The sequence below is a fragment of the Macrotis lagotis genome, chromosome 2 (genome assembly GCF_037893015.1).
Source record: "Macrotis lagotis isolate mMagLag1 chromosome 2, bilby.v1.9.chrom.fasta, whole genome shotgun sequence".
NCBI lineage: Eukaryota > Metazoa > Chordata > Mammalia > Peramelemorphia > Peramelidae > Macrotis > Macrotis lagotis.
The window spans coordinates 329471337-329489890 of NC_133659.1; the positions used below are offsets into that span (position 1 = coordinate 329471337).

An 18554-nucleotide genomic window follows, 5' to 3' on the forward strand; every position below is an offset into this window, starting at 1 on the left:
AGTCAGGAGTACCTGGGTTCAAATCCAGTCTCAGACACTTAATAATTACCTAGCTGTGTGGCCTTGGGCAAGCCACTTAACCCCATTGCCTTGCAAAAACCTAAAAAAACCTAAAAAAAAACCTAAAAAAAAATATCCTTCAATCTCCAGAGTTCAGCAATTCTCTCTCCAGAGGTGGATAGTATGTTGCATCATAGGTTCTTTGGAATTGCCTTGAACCATTTTCTTGATCAGAGTAAATCTTTCACAATTGATCATTGTTGTAATGTTGCCATACTGTATGCAATGTTCTCTTGTTTCTGCTCCCTTTGCTTTGCATCCGTTCATGTCTTATCTTCCCAGGTTTCTGAGAGCATCCTGCTCATCATTTCTTACAACAGTATTCTATCACAATCCTATCCCACAACTTGTTCAGCCAGTCCTCAAATGATCCTTGCCCTTTATTCTTCACAATCCCTCCCCTCACTATTTTAGGGTCTGGAACTGAAGCTAGATTAGTCCCTTCATCTCCTCCCTAGGGCAGGCAACATGATACCATAGAACGACCACTAACTCTGAAATCAGAGGACCTGAGTTCAAAACCTGCTTCTGTCAGTTATTATCTGTACCCTAGGAAAATCTTAAATTCCATAAGTATGGGGACCCCTTGGAGTCCTCTTTCCAGCCTAGAACTTGGACTGGATGGATCAGACACTGAAGGCCCACTAGAGTATTGTCTTAGTTCCTGTGACTCACAGACCCTTATTTTTTCCCCCCACATGCATTAAAGAAGGGTTGAACCAAAGAATCTGGGAGATTTCCCTTCCAATCTGTGTGATCTTAGACCCACCAATCAACTATCCTGGGTTTCATTTTCTTCATCTATGAAATGAATAGATTGTTTTAAATGACTACAGAAGTCTCTTCCAGTTCTAGATTTATGATCTTGTAATCTAACCTGCCTCATTTTATAGATTAGGAAACTGAGGTTCAGACGGAGATGCTCAGGGGCAGCTAGGTGGCACAGTGGGTAGAGGACCAGCCCTGGAGTCAGGAGGCCCAAGTTCAAATTTGGTCTCAGACATTTAATTGTCTAGCTGTGTGACCTTGGGCAAGTCACTTAACCACATTTGCCTTAAATAAATAAAATTTTAAAAAAATGGAACTAGAAGGAGATGCTCAATCAATAATCATTTATTAAATACCTAATTGGTGCCAGGCTCTGTGGTGAGTACTAGATTCCAACCGAACTCCTCTAACTTTCTCATCCTCCTACCCACATTGGCTGCTTCTCACCTCCCATTGAAAGCCTCTTTTTTTCCTTTAGGCATTGAACCTGGCCATATTCCTGGCACCTTGAACATCCCCTTCATTGATTTCCTGACTGAAGAGGGCCTGGAGAAGAAGCCAGACGTCATCCAAAGACTATTTCAGGAGAAGAAGGTGGACCTCTCAAATCCCCTGGTGGCAACTTGTGGCTCAGGTGTCACTGCCTGCCATGTAGCCCTGGGTGCATATCTTTGTGGCAAACCCGATGTGGCCATCTATGATGGAGCCTGGGTGGAGTGGTACATGCGTGCCCGGCCGGAGGATGTCATCTCAGAGGGCAGAGGCAAGACTCTCTGAGACAGGGGCAGGCTGGGGTCTTCCTTGCTCCCAGGCCAGGTCCAACCTAATAGTTTTTCTTAATTCTTTTTAAAATACAGTGGCCAAATTTCATTTTTTAATCTCAAGGTGTGACCTGGATGACACACTGCCTGTCCATCCCTCAAGCCCTTGGAACATTCTGGTTCTGAGACAAATACTATCCCTTGGAAGGGGTGGCAGGGGGGAAGAGTATGGAGGACACCTTTAGCAATGGTGAAGGGATCTATTGGGTTTGATTGAAGTGAGGAATGAGGGGAAAAAGGGGCTTGCTAGCCCCAAATATGGCCCTCTGAAATTTAGCCTGTGCTAATTACCAGACCTACCTCCTCCTCTCTTTTGCTGTCAATAAATATGAAGTGTTTAATCTTTTTATACAGCCACCTATTTCCTCCTGTTTGAAACTTATCTTTGAAAAGCACAGTGGGTGAGGCATTGTGGGTGTGGGCTAAGTGGATCTCAATCTCCCTTCAAGGGCTTCAGGAGAAATAATTCTCCTGGTGGATGGTTTAAATTAAAGAGTCTAGAAAAGTCCATGAATGAATGAATGAGGAATTCATAAAACCTTAACTAGCACTGAACTAAATTCTGGAAATACAAGAAGAGAAGAGAAATGGGTTGGAGATGGTAGGGAGGTGGCATACAAGAAATGAGTTTTAAGTGGAGAATTAGGATTTATGTCTTACCTCCCCAACTATTAGGTCACAGTCTCAAGGTTGTGTCCTTCTCCCCTCCTTAAGCAAACCACTTCTTTACCTCAGTTTCCTCAGCTACCAAACAAAGATAAGGATACTAGCATTACCTTACTCAAGTCATGCACAAGATCTTATAGATCTGGGAGCAAACTCAAAGCTCCTTAAAACCAATTATTCCCCCTCACTTTTCAGATAAGATATTGTGGCCTAGGGAGGTTTATTTCACTTTCCCTGGGTTTCAGAGCTAGTTAGTAAATGGGGTAGGATACAAACCCAAATCTTCATAACTCCAGTTTATTGCTTTTTTTAATTATAAAAATAAAAATTTGAAAAGCCTTTAAAACCCTATAGAAATACAATAAGGGATGGGTATAAGTAGCAGGTTGCCAAGACTCATCAAAGGCTGCTGACCCAGAAATGATTCCTAAATCTTTGGCTCTTAGCTTTGGTCTTTCTCACCTTCAGCCTCACCCTAAGCCTTAGAATAAGTCTCAAAGTATTGGGGCTTTCTGATCTGATCAGCTTTTGGGGCAGCAGCCCAATGTGTTTCTTTTGCCTCTGGCCAAGGACTTTCCATCTTCCCGTCATTTTCCCTGAGTCTCCTGACCTTCCAGGATTGGTCTGGCTCCCTTGCATCAGAGATCTGCCCCATTCCCCACCCCCATCATGGGTCTGGAGGTTCTTATTCTGGGGGTTGTGTTGGAATCAGCTCTAACCACTCTTACTCTCAGTTCTTATTCATTTAATTTTAAGTCACGAACACCCTTATCACAGCAAGCAGTACAATAAAGACTGGGTTTGTTGTTTTATTATCTCGACCTAAATATTACTAATGAATGTTAAACTTAATAGTGCGTCCTCCTCCAATTCGGTTGTTCAGTTTTCACTAGTTTACTCCAGTAGTGTTCGAGCTCAGTGGGAATGTCGTAGAGGATTCAAGAAATGTAATCATCAGCCTGGAAGCCTGGTGACAGTTAACATTTATATAATAACGCTTAGTGGTTTGCTTTCCGAATGCTACCTCATTTGAGCCTTAGAATTCTCTTGAGTTAGGGGGATAGGCCTTTGGGTAGTGGAAGGGTATAGGGACATATTTGGAAATGAAGATAATAGGTAAACAGTATTATCCATAGAATTAGAGAAAGAAGAAGAAGCTGGGGTTATTCAGTAGCTGGATGGGTAAACTGGGAAAGGGTAATAGAAACATTTTAAAGATAAGTCTTGGCTAAACGAATGTAAGGTTCTTGAGAGGAGAGGCTGCTCCCTTTTGGGGGTCCTTACCATCTGGTTCAGTAGCTGGTACGTAGTAGGCATTTTAGAATTGCTTGTTGATTAATTGATTAAATGGAATGGTCTTTCCCCCAGGAAATAATTCCCACTTAAGGTTTGTGAAATACTTTTCTATGTAATCTTCCTAGGGAAGAAACACTAGGATTATCTATATTTACAGCCTAGGAAACTGAGCCTGGGGATAGAGAGAGAGAGGAGTCTAGCTAAGGCCCTCAAGTCTTTCCTGATAAATTCCCGAACTCTTTCCAAAATACTGTGCCCTAATTGTTCTTCCTGAAGAATATGCTGTCCTAGACTAAACCGAAAGTCTTGGAGGAGTCAACTGGGGTAGAACTGGGAGATGAGCTTGGAGGAGAGATAAGAGACAAGCCCCACATTTCCAATTGTTTGTGACATCTCCTACCTCCCCTCTTTTCTGCCTAGAATTACCTCTTGCATAGATATTTCTCAACTGCCAAACAGTTCATATTCATTCATACATCCATGGCATTCTCCCTTCCATTTAGATCTTTGGAAACTTGAAATTTTTCATGGCCCTTTGTTGGCTAAGCATTATCCTCTTTCCCACTGTCAACACACTCCTTCAGTATATCCTAAAAGGAAAAGTTTTCAAAAAATTCAACCTGCCCCTAAGTGGAATGGAAATTTAAGAGTGTTATTCAGGCTGTGTGACTCTTTGTGGCCCCATTTGAGGTTTTCTTGGTAAAGATAACACAGTGACCTGCTGTTTTCCTTTTCCAACTCATTTTACATATGAGGAAAACCGAGCAATCGGGTTTAAGTGACTTGCCTAGGATCACTAAGCTAGGAAGTGCCTGAGGCCAGATGTGAATTCAGACCTGGTGCTTTATTCACAGCACCACCTAACTGCTTCTAATTACTGAATGTCTTCAAGGGAGAGCTAGATGATCTGTGGTGGGGCAGTTAGCACAATGGATAGAGTGCCAACCCTGGAGTCAGGAGGACCTGAGTTCAAATCTGCCCTAAGATGCTTAATAATTGCCTAGCTGTGTGACCTTGGGCAAGTCGTTTAACCCCATTGCCTTAAATAAATTTTTAAAAATGAAGATGATCAGTGAATGGAAGAAAGAAATGGATTATGGTCAGGAGGCACAGTGGATAGAATACTGAATCTAAAGTCAAGAATTCCTGAGCTGAAATCTAACTCATTTTTTTAGCTGAGTGTCCCTAGGCAAGTCATTTAGTCATTGTCTACTTCCATTTCCTCAAGTGTAATGAGGATATTTATAGTATTACGGTCATCTCCCAGGATCTAATGAGGTACTACTTGCAAAAGTGCTTAGTATGGTGTCTGGCACACAATAGGTAGTTAATCCATGCTTGGGTTTCTTCCCCTATGTCCTCCCCACTTCAATAGCATTTATATAAGGATTTTCTGAATTCCCTCTCCCTTCTCTCAAATTTATAATCTTTAGGGTATTTTTAGTTTGGTTTTTTTTTTTTTTTTTGCAAGGCAATGGAGTTCAGTGGCTTGCCCAAGGCCACACAGCTAGGTCATTATTAAGCCTCTTGAGACCGGATTTGAACCCAGGGACTCCTGACTCCAGGGCTGGTGCTGTATCCACTGTAACACTTAGCTGGCCTTCAAATTTATAATTTTAAAGAGTTTCCTTTGAGAAATAGAGAGTGACTTGTCCAGGTTCACACGGCCTATATTTATGAAAGCAAGTCTTGAATGCAGATTATCTGACCCAAAGAGCAGCCCTTGATCTCTAAATCCTTGCTGCTTCTCAGCAATTGGGATCACATACAAATATTCCCAGATTTCCCCATCCTTAAGACAATTTTCTCTCTCTGTCAATTTATCCCATGCCTCCCTTCCCTTTCACAGCCAATCTCCTGGAAGAAGGCCTGCTTCCTTACTTCCCACTCCTCCCTTAGCTCGGTAACAATCTGGCCTCTGCCCCCCTACTCTACAGTTCACTGCCTGTCTCCACAGTACGCGAAGCTCTCTTAACTGCCAAAGTCAATGACTCTTTTCTTAGCACTCATCCTTGACCTTTCCGGCGCTTCTTACTGTGAGGCCCACTGGAAACCATCCAGTGTGCTTTATATAATTTTTTTTTAAATTGGCTCTAAAGACAGAGAAATGGGGTTTATGTCATCGCACTTACTACCTGAAAATAACTCTCTTATCCTCCCTGGGTCTCAGTTTCTTCAAATATTAAGTCAATGCCCTTTGAGGTCTTTTGACTCTTCAACAGATCTGGGCTCTCTTTGATCTTTCCTTGCTTCCTGTGATACTGTTCTGTCTTCTTCCTCTTAATGGTTTCACCAATTTCCTCATGTTTTAGTCATCCAGACCCCTTAACTCTTGAAAGTTCTTTTCCTGAGCTCTTGATACTGTCTTAATTTCTCTGTCTCTATCTTTGTCTCTGTCTCTCTCTATCTCTGTCTCTGTCTCTGTCTTTCCTCTTCATGTAAAATATCACTTATGCCTATGAATTCAGAGAAAAATAGACAACCTATTATGATATAGAATGGTCTGGAATGATATTGTCTGATGTCCTCTGGTTTATATATATGATATGGTTGTATGTGGTGATATTGGATAGGCACATGTACAAAGTAAATTCAAGATTTAAAAAATGGGGAAATCAGGAAACGCCTCCTATTGAAGGTGATACTTGATTTAGATCTTGGAAGAAGAGAATGAGGTGAGGTAGAAGTGCATCTCTGCTATGAGGCACTTCCTGTAGAAAAACTCAAAAGAGGAAAGGTGGAGAGTTCTGTGGAAAGGAATAGCCAGAAGGTCAGCTTAACTGGACCATGGAATGCAGGAAGGGGACAAATGTAGAAAATAGGCTGCCAAGAGCAGCTGTGTCTAGACTGGGAAGGGCTCAAAATACCCAACAGAACCATTGTATTGAGAATTATTACCTGTCTGGATGGGAAGCCCTTGGGTTAAATGAGTGAAGCTCTGGCAGCACCCTTCCCAGCAGCTCTCTGAAGACTGGTTTAGGGAGTTGCTTCCTGGGTTGATCAGGGACTTGCCAGGTAACAAGTGACTTGATAGCCAGCTAATACTGCATAGCAGAATTCCCTCATCCAGGAAAGCTAGATGGATAGAGCACGGGCCCTGGAGTCAGGAGGACCTGAGTTCAAATGTGACCCCAGACACTTAATATTTGCCTAGCTGTGTGACCTTGGGCAAATCACTTAACCCCATTGCCTTGCAAAAAAAAAAAAAGAACTTGCTCATCCTCTCCCTCAGAAGCCTAGATGTGTTTGGGATCAGCCCTATTGCGCATCCCCAAGATCCTCATTTTGGGTTCCTGGGCCCAATGACTACCTCCCTAGTTCAATTTAACCCAATGAGCATCGATAAAGTGCCTCCCACTAGTCACATGCATCTCGTTGGATGAGGAGAGGAAGAGACCTGAATTGGGATTTTATTAGAATTGGAATCCCCTTAGTGACAAGAAGCATATTTTCTCCAACTTACTGTTTTAGTGTTACCAAGAAGTTAATGCTATGCCTTATAAGAATGCTAAATTCCTAAGACCCAGGAGCTGAGTTTGAATGCCGGCTCCACTCCTGAAAGCCTGTGTAACCTCAGAAAATTCACTTCATCTCCCTAGGCCTCATTTTCTTCATCTATAAAATGAAGGGATTGAGCAAGAAGGCCACCAAGGTCCCTTTCAGTCTTCCTCTATGATCCTAGGTGTCAGACATAGGTTCTGAACTCAGTTTTTCCTAGTTCCAAGCCAATTCTCTATCCTCTACTTTGCTTCTTGTTGAGATACTGCAAACATTTAACCAACCACACCAGTCCTCAAGTTGCTTACATTCTACAGACCAACGCAGCTTCTTCCTAGCAAGTGGGGCTTCCCCAGTCAAAGAAAAAAAGTGACAACAGGCTCTTTTTGAATAGGGTTTCATTCATTCACTCTTTTATCCAATAGAAATTGGCATTAGAAGTTAATCATGCTGGTCACTGGAGATTCAAAAAGGAATCCACCCTGCCCACAAGGAGTTTTCATTCCTCTGGGTCAAAGCAACACAGAGAAAGATAAAGACACCAGATTTGTCATGAGGATGACCTAGATTTCAATCTTGCCTCAGAATTTAGTAGCTCTGTGACTCTAGGCAAGACATTTAACCTTTCCAGACTCAGTTTATAACATGAAAAGGTTGGACTCAATAGCCTTTGAGTTTTCTTTCAATTCCAGACATATGAGCAATGAAACCACTTTATAAACAGTGAAACTGAGGAGCCATTCATGGATCACCTACTGGGGCTAGGCACTGTAAATACAAGAGGGTTATAAAGATAGACATGAAAGTCTTTACCTTTATAATGTTCCATTCTAACAAGGGAAATAACATGGGTGTTTTACGTGTATATATGTTTAGATGACATGTGCCACATATATGTGTGTGTTTGTGTGTGTACACACTGTCAACAGTGATTTTTCCCATAAATCTATTTGAATTATTCTTCTAGTTCTGTTAGAACAGAGTCGAGTGAGCAGAGTTTGAGTGAGATCACTTTGAATCAAGTCAATTTAGCAACTGAAAAAGATGCTTAGAGCGGCGGCTAGGTGGTTCAGTGGATAGAGCACCAGTCCTGGAGTCAGGAGGACCTGAGTTCAAATGTGACCTCAGACATTTAATTACCTAGCTGTGTGGCCTTGGGCAAGCCACTTAACCTCATTGCTTTGCAATAAAAAAAGGAAAAGTTGTTTAGAGAAAATTCCCTTAATTGTAGGCAGAATAAAGACTCTCCTTCTTAATCCCATCAAGAGCCCCTACAGGTATCCACAAGGCTTTGCAAAACTCTTAGGAAAAGGCACTCCTTTAACTGGAATGGCTGATATCCATTCCCTGCCTCATTCAGAAGCCTTTCTCCCCACTTCCTGAGTACCTCTCCCTGCTTCCTACCTTGATCCATTCTTACTGGGGGGGGGGGGGGGGGGTATACCCTTCTTTGATTGAACAGCTCAGAGTTGATATTTCAGATCCCATTTTCTGATGATCAAAGCTATAAAAAAAAAAAGACAGTTGGCTTCTATTTTGGGGAGTTTGACTCTCCAGCTAAGACACCCCCCACCCCTGCCCCACAGGCCTGTGTAATTTCTCAATTTAGAGAAATAGCAATAAAAATGCTTATTAATCTAAGTCTGTTTTGCTCTTTCTTAAAACCCAAGTCTCTGGTAATGTTTGTCCTTATTTAGGACAGACTCTGGGAAGGCTGTTATAACATAATTTATTTACAACAGGCCAAAACTCAATGAGGACCCCTTCTCATTTTGGAGAAGACTTAAGACAAAATACACACACTAGATACAAGGTAATATTTGGGGGCACCAAAGATTGGGGGGGGGGATGAGAACAGACTTTGTAGATAGCACTTGAACCAAATTTTAAAAAACAATTTTTATAAAAGATTTTATTTGAGTTTTACAATTTTCTGCCATCTTACTTCCCTCCCCCACTCCCACAGGAAGCAATTTGTCAGTCTTTACTTTGTTTCCATGTTGTACATTGATTAAATTGAGTGTGATGAGAGAGAAGGAAGAAACAAAAAGTATAAGAGGATAACAAGACCAGACAATAAGATACCAGGTGTTTTTTTTTTCTTAATTAAAGGTAATAGTCCTTGGACTTTATTCGAACTCCACGGTTCTTTCCCTGGATCCAGGTATTCTCCATTGCAGATGGCCCCAAATTGCCCCTGATTGTTGCACTGATGGATTGAGTGAGTCCATCAAGATTGATCATCGGCCCCATGTTGCGGTGAGGGTGTACAGTGTTTTTCTGGTTCTGCTCATCTCACTCAGCATCAGTTCATGTCAATCCCTCCAAGCTTCCCTGAATTCCCATCCCTCCTGGTTTCTAATAGAACAATAGCGTTCCACAACATACATAGACCACAGTTTGCTAAGCCATTCCCTAACTGAAGGACATTCACTTGATTTCCAATTCTTTGCCACCACAAACAGGGCTGCTAGGAATATTTTTGGACAAGTGATGTTTTTACCCTTTTTCATCATTTGAGCCAAATTTTGAAGGAAACTTCCACTTCTAAAAGGCAAAAGTGAGAAAAGAGGGCTTTCTGGCAATAAGGGACAGACAGTACAAAAGTGTGGTGGATAGGGGAAATATAAAACCATGGAAGTAAACCATTTTGGCTTTACCATAGAGTTTGAAAGGGAGTGATGTGTGGAAGAATAGTAGGCGGGAGTAAGGCTGAATAGGGTTTTAAATAAAGTAGCTTTTAGATTTGATCCTGAGATTACTGAGAAGATGAGTGATACTATTAAGACTCACTCTTCAGGAAAATTACCTATAAATTCACTAGGACCAGAGAAATTCAATTCCACTTTTAGACTATAATTTTTAGGAAGCGTTTTCTTATGACAACCCTAAATCTGTTCCTTGCTCCTCCCCCATTCCCTTCACCTCCTTCAACCATCCACCATTGCTGCCATTTCACACCTTTTACATGACATTCCTTCAGTGTTTGAAAACAATAATCCTTTCCTTTACCCCCACCCCCACCCCCACCCCAATTGCTGGCATCATCTCTTTTCCAGGGCAAACATGTCCATTTCCTTGATTTTCAGCTGGCCTTCTCCAGATGACCTCCAATGTGCCAGTGTCTATTCTGTGAGATACTACTTAAGAGTTGAACAAAATATTCTAGATATGGTCTGACCACAAACAAGCACAAAGGGAACATTATCTTCTTCCCTCTGGACACAGTGGTTCTGTTTCAACAGTTGGAACTCCCATTGCTTCAGGGGTTTCCATCTGCCTCCTCAAGCTGGTGATGCATGTTGAAGCAACCATCCACTCAAACCCTGCCTCCCAATTCCATCACCTCGGGCCTTTGTCATGCATAAACTGTACTTTAGCCATTTGTATGCCAAGAGCTTTGGACTAGTGGCCAGTCAGAGGTTAGATCACTAACAAATGGCCCAACTAGGACTTAAATACAGCTATTCCTAGTGAGTCCATTATGAAGTGTTTTGCTGGTGAGACCATACTATTGTATGTTGTATGATATGTCCATGTGTCCAAAAAACCTAGAAATCAGAAATCCTACCATTTCATTATGATAGCACTCATTCCTTCAGAGATGCATGAGGATGGGTGATGACACCCTTGAGGTGGACAATCAATGCCTCTTGTCCAGATACTATAGTCAAGGAGATAGAATAGTGAGATGAGATGCAAGGGACCTAGTTCCTTTCCCCAGAAGGGCTAAAATCAGGGAATATTTTTTTCAGCATAGTTAAGGCTTGTGACCTGTCACTAATCTCTTTGTCACCAATCTTCCCTGACAATAAAACAAGGAGTGTGGGCACCAAGGCACAGGGGAAAGAAGGTTGGATTTGAATCAGGGAACCTGGGTTTGAACTTTGGCTATGTTGTTTCCCACTGGTGTGATCATGGACAAATGTGTTGCTTCTTCTCCTTGAGTCTGTTTCCTCAACTGTAGAAGGAGGGGGTTAGACCAATAGACTCTGAGGTCTCTTCTTTGTCCTGAGAATGAAATACTCATCATAAAATAATCTTTAAATTTGAATCTTAAAGCTACACAAGTCCAGGTTTGTTAATTTTCTCCCAGGTTTTTCATGAAAATAAAAACCCCATCATTAGTCATTTTTTTCAGCCCTTGTTTACTTTTTCACAGGAAGGGATTTTAGGGGGTTTTTTTTGCAAGGTAAATGGGGTTAAAGTGACTTGCCCAAGACCACACAGCCAGGTAATTATTAAGTGTCTGAGGCCAGATTTGAACTCAGGTCCTCCTGACTCCAGGGCCAGTAAGCTATCCACTGTACCACCTAGCCACCCTAGGGAGGGATTTTAAAGGTCACCTCTTTGGTTCTGTTTGGTCCTTGGTCATCCTTGCCCAGTCTGGGCATCTTCAGTGCCTTTTTCCCTCCTTAATAAAGTTCACACTATCCCAATGAATAATTTTAATTTAGTTTTCTATATTGCTGACCATTCCACCAGTCTGTATCTCAGAACAAGGGATGACCCACATTTCCCAAGTTGTTTTTTTTACCGAGGCAGGAATAGAGGCTTTTTAAAGTAGTTGTTATGCCTTTCATGTCATTTTGGGTAATTTGGGGGTTTGACATTCTAAAAGAAGACAAGTTTGAATGTCGTGGGATGACAGAAGCAGATCCTTCCAGAGCAAGGAATAACTCTCGGGTTTCCAAAGAAGTCAATTGGAAATTCATTGTCTTACTGTCATAACAGATTGACTGTGGTGCTGCTCCTTGGCACACACTTAACTAGGTGCAGTTTTCTTGAATGTTCTTTCACTTTTGAATTTCTGTCCTATGACTAACCGATGAAAGTCAGCTAATCTTTTTGGTTAGGAAACCTCTAGGAAAACTGATTTATAGGATCATAGTTCCCAAACTAGAAGACATCTTAGAGAATATCTCAGCCTACATTTTTTAAAATTTAAGGTAATAGGGTTAAGTGACTCACCTAAGGTAATTAAGTATCTGAGGCCATATTTGAACTAAGGTCTTCCTGACTCCAGGACAGGTGCTCTATCTACTGGACCACCTAGCTGCCTACATTTTACAGTCATATATCTCTTCTCCTTTTAGAGAGAGAGAAACTGAGGTGCCAGAAGGGAAGTGACTTGCTCAGTGTCATACAGTATGTGGCCAAGTTGGGATTTGAACTCACAACCTCATATTGCAAATCCACCATTCTTTCCACTGGATCTAACTGCCTCTCTGAAGTGATTTTTTTATTGTAATAAATTCATCATTTTAAGATGTTGCTTCATTTCTATAATCTGTATTATTTCCTGCAAAAATTAGTCAACCTGAGTTTTTTCAATAAACAAATACTTTATTATCTCTGTGTCCTACATCCTTTCCCAACTGAAAAGGAAAAAGAAAAAGAAAGATCCTTCTAATAAATATGCACTACCATACAAAACAAATTTTTCATGTTAGCCATGTCCAAAAATGTGTATCTCTGGCAGCTAGGTGGTGCAGTGAATAGACTATGGGCCCTGGAGTCAGGAGTACCTGGGTTCAAATCTGGTCTCAGACACTTCATAATGACCTAGCCTTGTAGCCTTGGGCAAGCCACTTAACCCCATATGCCTTGCAAAAAAAAAAAAGAGAAAAAACCCTAAAAAAACCCCAAAGAATTCACAACCCTAGCCTGTACGCTATAAATGAATTATTTGAAGGGGGGGGAGCTCTAGGGTGGGAGCTGGGGAGGTCTCTCATAGGAGCTTAGCCTTGAAGGACATTTTAAGAGGCAAAGATGAAGAAGTATAGACCAAGCCAAGAAGGGAAATGCTCTGTAGGAGGACTCTTATAATAAGGCCAGTTTGGCTGATTAAGAGAAATAGAAACATTCACAAGGTTTCATTAACTATTATTTGGATTGCATTTGACAATTTTCAGCACCTTTGATGATAGTGCCATGGAAAGCGAACTGAGAGGTACTTGGATTGGAATCCTGGCTCTGCCACTTACCCTTCTAATTGACCTGAATAACCTCTCTGTGCCTCACTTTCCTGACTTGCAACATGAGTTGTTTGGATTAGATGACCCCTGAGGTTCCTTTGAATTCTTGAAGCAGAATCTCTTCATCTTCTTTGGACATTTGCAAAATAAAAATGTTGGACTGGACCATTTCCAGAGTCCTTTCTGGGACTAGAGTATGCTAACCTGCTTTTCATTTTTAAACCTGTTTCCTAATCTGTAAAATGAGGCTGTTGAAGAGGGTGATCCCCAAGTGTATTCAGATGGTACAAGGGATAGCACAGGGGGGCCTGGAGTCAGGAAGACTCATTTTTGGGAGTTCAAAGTTGGCCTCAGGCATTTACTAGTTGTGTGACCTTGGGAAAGTCACTCCACTCTGCCCCAGTTTCTTCATCTATGAAAAAAACTGGAGAAAGAAATGGCAAACCAGTGGAGGGAAATACAGTTAATCCAACTTTGGGAAAAATATTGAAACAACTTCTCTGGTGGCTATGATAGGCAAGGCAACTCACCCCAGAGCCAGAGCCATTGGAATCTGAACACAGACTGAAGTGCACTTTTTTTTTCTCTCTCACTATTCTTAAGGTTTCTCATCTTTTTGGGGAGAAGAGGGGGTTTGTGATTACTCTCACAACAAGATTATTGTAATAATATAAAACAAATAAATAACAGCAACAAAAAGAAATGGCAAACCATTCCAGTATCTTTGCCAAGGATACCCCCAGTGAGGTCACAGAGAGTCAGACATGACTGAAATTTCTCAGCATCACAAATTATTCAAAATCCTACAAGTTTAAGATTATATTTCCTATATACATGTGGTTTTTGTATGCATATGGGTGACCGTGAGGAGGATGGTCACACATAGAGGAGTAAAAGAAGAAAAGGTTGACTAGGATGCATGAACATATTTGGGGGGGGCGGTTCTTAAAAGGGAAGGAGTGTAGTCTATTGGGGAGAGCCCATAATTAGTAGTCAGGATTATTGAGTTTCATTGACCCCCATGTCTATGGGCAAGATCTCTCACTTTCCAAGGGTCTCCCAGTTTCTTCACCTGTCACACCTACCAACTGCCATGAGTTCAGATGAAAGAAACAGTGGGGGATGTATGGGGAAAATTTATTCAGAAAGGAGAAAAAATCAAGCTGATCTAGACCAAAAATCTCATTTTACAGAGGGATAAACCAAGCTCAGAGCAATTATATGATTTGCCCAAAATCACACAGGAGTAGATAAGAGATTCAAACCTATGTCCTCTGACTATTTAATCATGGTTCTATCTCCCACATGCCTTGGCCCTCCTATAAAGGAGAAAGTTTGGTGAAGAAGAAAACTGGGGTAGATGCTAAAGTCGGGCTTCAAGGCTAATGACCTGATTGTGAGCAGATGTGACCCAGAGGGGTTGGCTAAGTCCAACTGAGCTCTGGGTGGTGTGTGCCCTTCCACTATTGTCTTTACAACAGAGCCAAGATTTCAGTTTCCAACTGGCAAAGTTGTTAAAAAACCTAGAAGCAGAAAAACGCTGCCTCTTACCTAGAGGACAGCTTCTAAATCTTTGAGGATGAAGGATGGAGATGAAGGAGCAGAGAACCAGGTGTAAACCAGGAGTCATCAAAGATGGGAGATGGTGGGGAAGTCAGATGAATTGATTGGAATCTTTTACCTTTGATTTTGGGGTCAAAGGTTGGGCCAGAAATCTACCCCTGCTCCTTTCCAAATCTCCACCTCTTCCTCCTTTTGCTCCTTCCCCAGACTGCAGAGTCAAAAAAGACAGAGGGGGCAGCAATTACCTAATCTGACATTTTACAAACAGCAGAGTAGATGGCATGTCAAGAGTCAGAGATGGCCCTACTCCCTCATTTGGCAGGGGAGGAAACTGAGTCCCAGTGAGAGGAAAGCACATTGATGGATTTAGAGTTTGAATCCTGGTCTGAAATTCCTGGATCTGAGTTCAAATCCCAGCTCTGCCCCTACTAACTATGCAACCCTATGTAAATCACATGACCTTCTCTGGTCTCAGTTTCCTCATCTGTAAAATGAGCCTGTTGGACAAGAAGACCTCTGAGATCCCTCCCACCTTGACATTTATAATCCTATTATGATATTTGCTCAAAGTTACATAGTCAAGGGGTGGCTAGGTAGCCCTATGGGTAGAGCACTGGTCCTGGAGTCAGGAGTACCTGAGTTCAAATCCGGCCTCAGACACTTAATGATTACCTAGCTGTGTGGCCTTGGGCAAATCGCTTAACCCCATTTACCTTGCAAAAACCTAAAAAGAAATATGTCAGTCAAAGTTACATAGCTAGTACATTGTCAAGCCTAGGAAGGTAGATACTGGAACTCTGGAGCCAGGGTTTCATTTACCCAGTCATGGCACAAAGGAAAGGGAAATAAATCAAGGTGTCTTCCCTTTCACAGGGCCCAAAAGGCCCTGGTAATGCTTACCTTAAGGGGAACAACTTCATCACAAATCTTTCCTGAATTCCCCACTCGTTAGTGACTGTCCCCTCTTTTCCTGCAGCCTTTGTAATGTCTTACTTATTTGCCTGCACAGTAGAATGCAATCTCCTTGCAAGTAGCTGTCGATGGGATCTGGGGTAACTGTATAAGTCCAGGAATTTGGGAGCCACTGAAAAGGTGGAGGAATTTGCATGCTCTCTGGAATTGCAAACTGCTCAGGACTTTATTATGGCAAAATATTACAAATACACAGACTAAAACTCCTAGAAAAGCATTGTAAAAATAGACTAGGTAAAGTTTGAGAGTGAGGGGCAGAGAAAGAAAGAAGGGCAGGCTGATAGAGTTGGCTTAGTCTGACCACGTGGCCTGGGGAGGCCCATGATGCTCCATGTGGCCTAAGAAAGAACATGAGGAAAAACCCATCCTATCAGAGTCAAAGAAGAGGAAAAAGAGAGGAAACAGAAGCTCTGTGCTTCCCATTAAATATCCTTCTGTGGTAGGTTGGGCATGGGGCATGATCTAACACCTTGGGCTATGGAGTAGATGCTTTATCAGCTGACTAATGCATCCTTACTACCCTGTCTTCTGTCACCTGGACTATTATAATAACATCTTAAGATTCTCACTGCTTCCAAATCCAGCATGCCCCCTCTTCAATCCACCGTCCACTCCTTTGCCAAATTGATTTTGTTCGAGTCTCCGTGTGACCATGTGATATCCTTGCTCTAGAAGTTTAATTGGCTCCCTATATTTTCTCTTAGATAAGAGAGAATTCGAGCTCTTTTTGTTCCACTAAAAATCACTTACAGTCTGGTTCCAACCCATTTTCTCAGGCTTATTTTGCACGATTCCTTTCACCTCAGCCAAACAATACTCATTAGTCTCCATTAAAGAAATTTGGTCTCCTACCTCTGTGTCTTTGCCTAGTTTGTCCCCCATGATTAAAATCCTTTGCTTCCTCATCTACTTTCACCTCTTGTAACCCCTCACCCTTTTTAAGGCTCTACCCAAGAAGTCTTTCCTGACATTTTTCAATTGGCAGAGATTCTGCCCAGCCCCTCCGTGTATCCTGTGTTTAGTTTTGGGGATACTTTGTTTTTCTATCACCCTCATTTCCAAACGGATCCCTCCTTGACTTCTACTCAGAAAGTCATTTTGTTTTAAAAAGTAACAAATAATTTATTTAAAGAAAAGAGGAAGGGGAAAGATAATTCAACAAAGCAAACCAACATGTTATATAGATCAGACAGTATATGAAACATTACACAACCCACTGCCCACCCCAAGGGAGGGAGATACTTTTTTTTTTTTTTAGCTCTTCTTTGGAATAAAACTTAGTCATTAGACTGTAGCTAATCTTCAGTGAATCTGTCTTCCAAAGGGAATGTAAGCTCCTTGAGGGTGGAGAATGTCTTCAGGTTTAAATTTGTATCCTTTATGACTAGCCCATAGGAGGCACTTAATAAATGTTGGTTGGGTGCTTGTTTTTTTATGGAGGTAAAGAGGCAAGTATCATCAAGAAATCTTGATGGAATCATCATGAAACCTTTACCTAGGAATATTCTCTCCCCAAAGTTCCTGATGAAGGGTCATCTGGCTTCTGCTCAAATATCCGTAATTATCTGTATATTTGTCATAGTCTTGTAGGATGATGAACTGGTAAAAGCCTTGGAGATCATTGAAGTCCTGAAGATTCATTTAGTTGGATGATGGGATTTAGCTGCTGTCCTGTCTCATGCCTATAAAATGCTTTATTGATGAAGAAACTTCAGCCCAGAAAAGTGATGATTTGTTGGAGATCACACAAGCAAGAAGGGGCAGAACCAAGATTCAAACCCTTAAATCCAGATTCAGAGGTCTTTTGGTTTTTTTTTTACTGTTCTTTCTAGACACTCAGTACTTGTTCAATGAGTAAACTGGAAGCTTCTTGAGGGCAGGGACTATGTTACTTTTTATCTCTGAGTCCCAGCACAGCTTCCTGGGGGGACTGGGTGTTTAATATTTTGTTGTACTGGTCGAATAGAATTATTTAATGGTGTGTGAATTGCTTGGGATAAGCGATAATTTGGATATAATTTCATTTTATGACAGCGATGGACTGATAATAAAATGACCTTGAAGAGATGAAACTGGATTGAATTGGCTCCTTCTCTGTGAGATGATTGACAGATTTGGAATAAAAATGTCACAGCTTGGGGTGAGAGTGGGTGACATTATAAATCATCTAGGTCAAGGGTTCTTAACTTCCTTTCCTTTTCCTTCTCCTCCTCCCCTTCCCCCTTCTCTTTGTCCTCTTTCTCCTCCACCTGAGATGGCTTGCACTCCGCTAGCTTGGTGGATCTCTCCATCCATAGAGGAATTCTCCATCTTGGTGGCAGATTTCATGAAGATAATCAATTGTAACCTCACCTGAGCTCAGAACTTCTAAGTTCAGTGATTCCATTAACCTCAACCTCCCCAGGAGCAGGAAATACAGGCATGAGCCCTGACACTCAGTGGTATAATAATGTTTATAAATTTATAAAATCAAACATGTAGAATTGCAAGGGAAACCAATTCTGTTGAACTAGTTATCAAATTATTTCTAAAAATCCAAATGGAGAGACCCCAGGTTAAGAACTCTTGATTCTTGTTCAACAACCCCCCCCAATCTATTTTTGCAAGGCAATGGGGTTAAGTGAGTTGCCCAAGGTCACACAGCTAAGGTATTTGTCTGAGGCTGGATTTGAACTCAAGTCCTCTGTCCCACCTAGCTGTTGCCCTTTTATGATTTTAGTAAGAGGCAGTTCCTTAGATAAAACACCCCAGGTCAAACAGTGAGACAGTGGCAGAGGGAGTGGTGACCATGGTCATGGCCATGATGATAATCTGGCTATTCCCTCCTCATATAATCCTTCTAGAGCATTGGATTCCTAGGGGGAGTTCAAGTGCCCCACCCCAGTAGCTCCAGTTTGACAGGGGTAACCCAGAAAACACTGGACAGCTCCTG

The 18554-nt window shown here is 41.7% G+C and overlaps 1 protein-coding gene across 6 annotated transcripts in view; it reads left to right on the forward strand.

Moving 5' to 3' along the window:
- Positions 1-10120, forward strand: part of MPST (mercaptopyruvate sulfurtransferase) — a 19294-nt gene extending 9174 nt beyond the window's left edge. For all 6 annotated transcript variants that reach the window (XM_074226852.1, XM_074226849.1, XM_074226851.1 and 3 more), the window contains exon 3: positions 1307-10120. In XM_074226852.1, coding sequence (XP_074082953.1) covers positions 1307-1605 — 299 coding nt within the window. In that variant the 3' untranslated portion in view covers positions 1606-10120. The remainder of the gene's footprint in view (positions 1-1306) is intronic.
- Positions 10121-18554: the final 8434 nt, after the last annotated feature.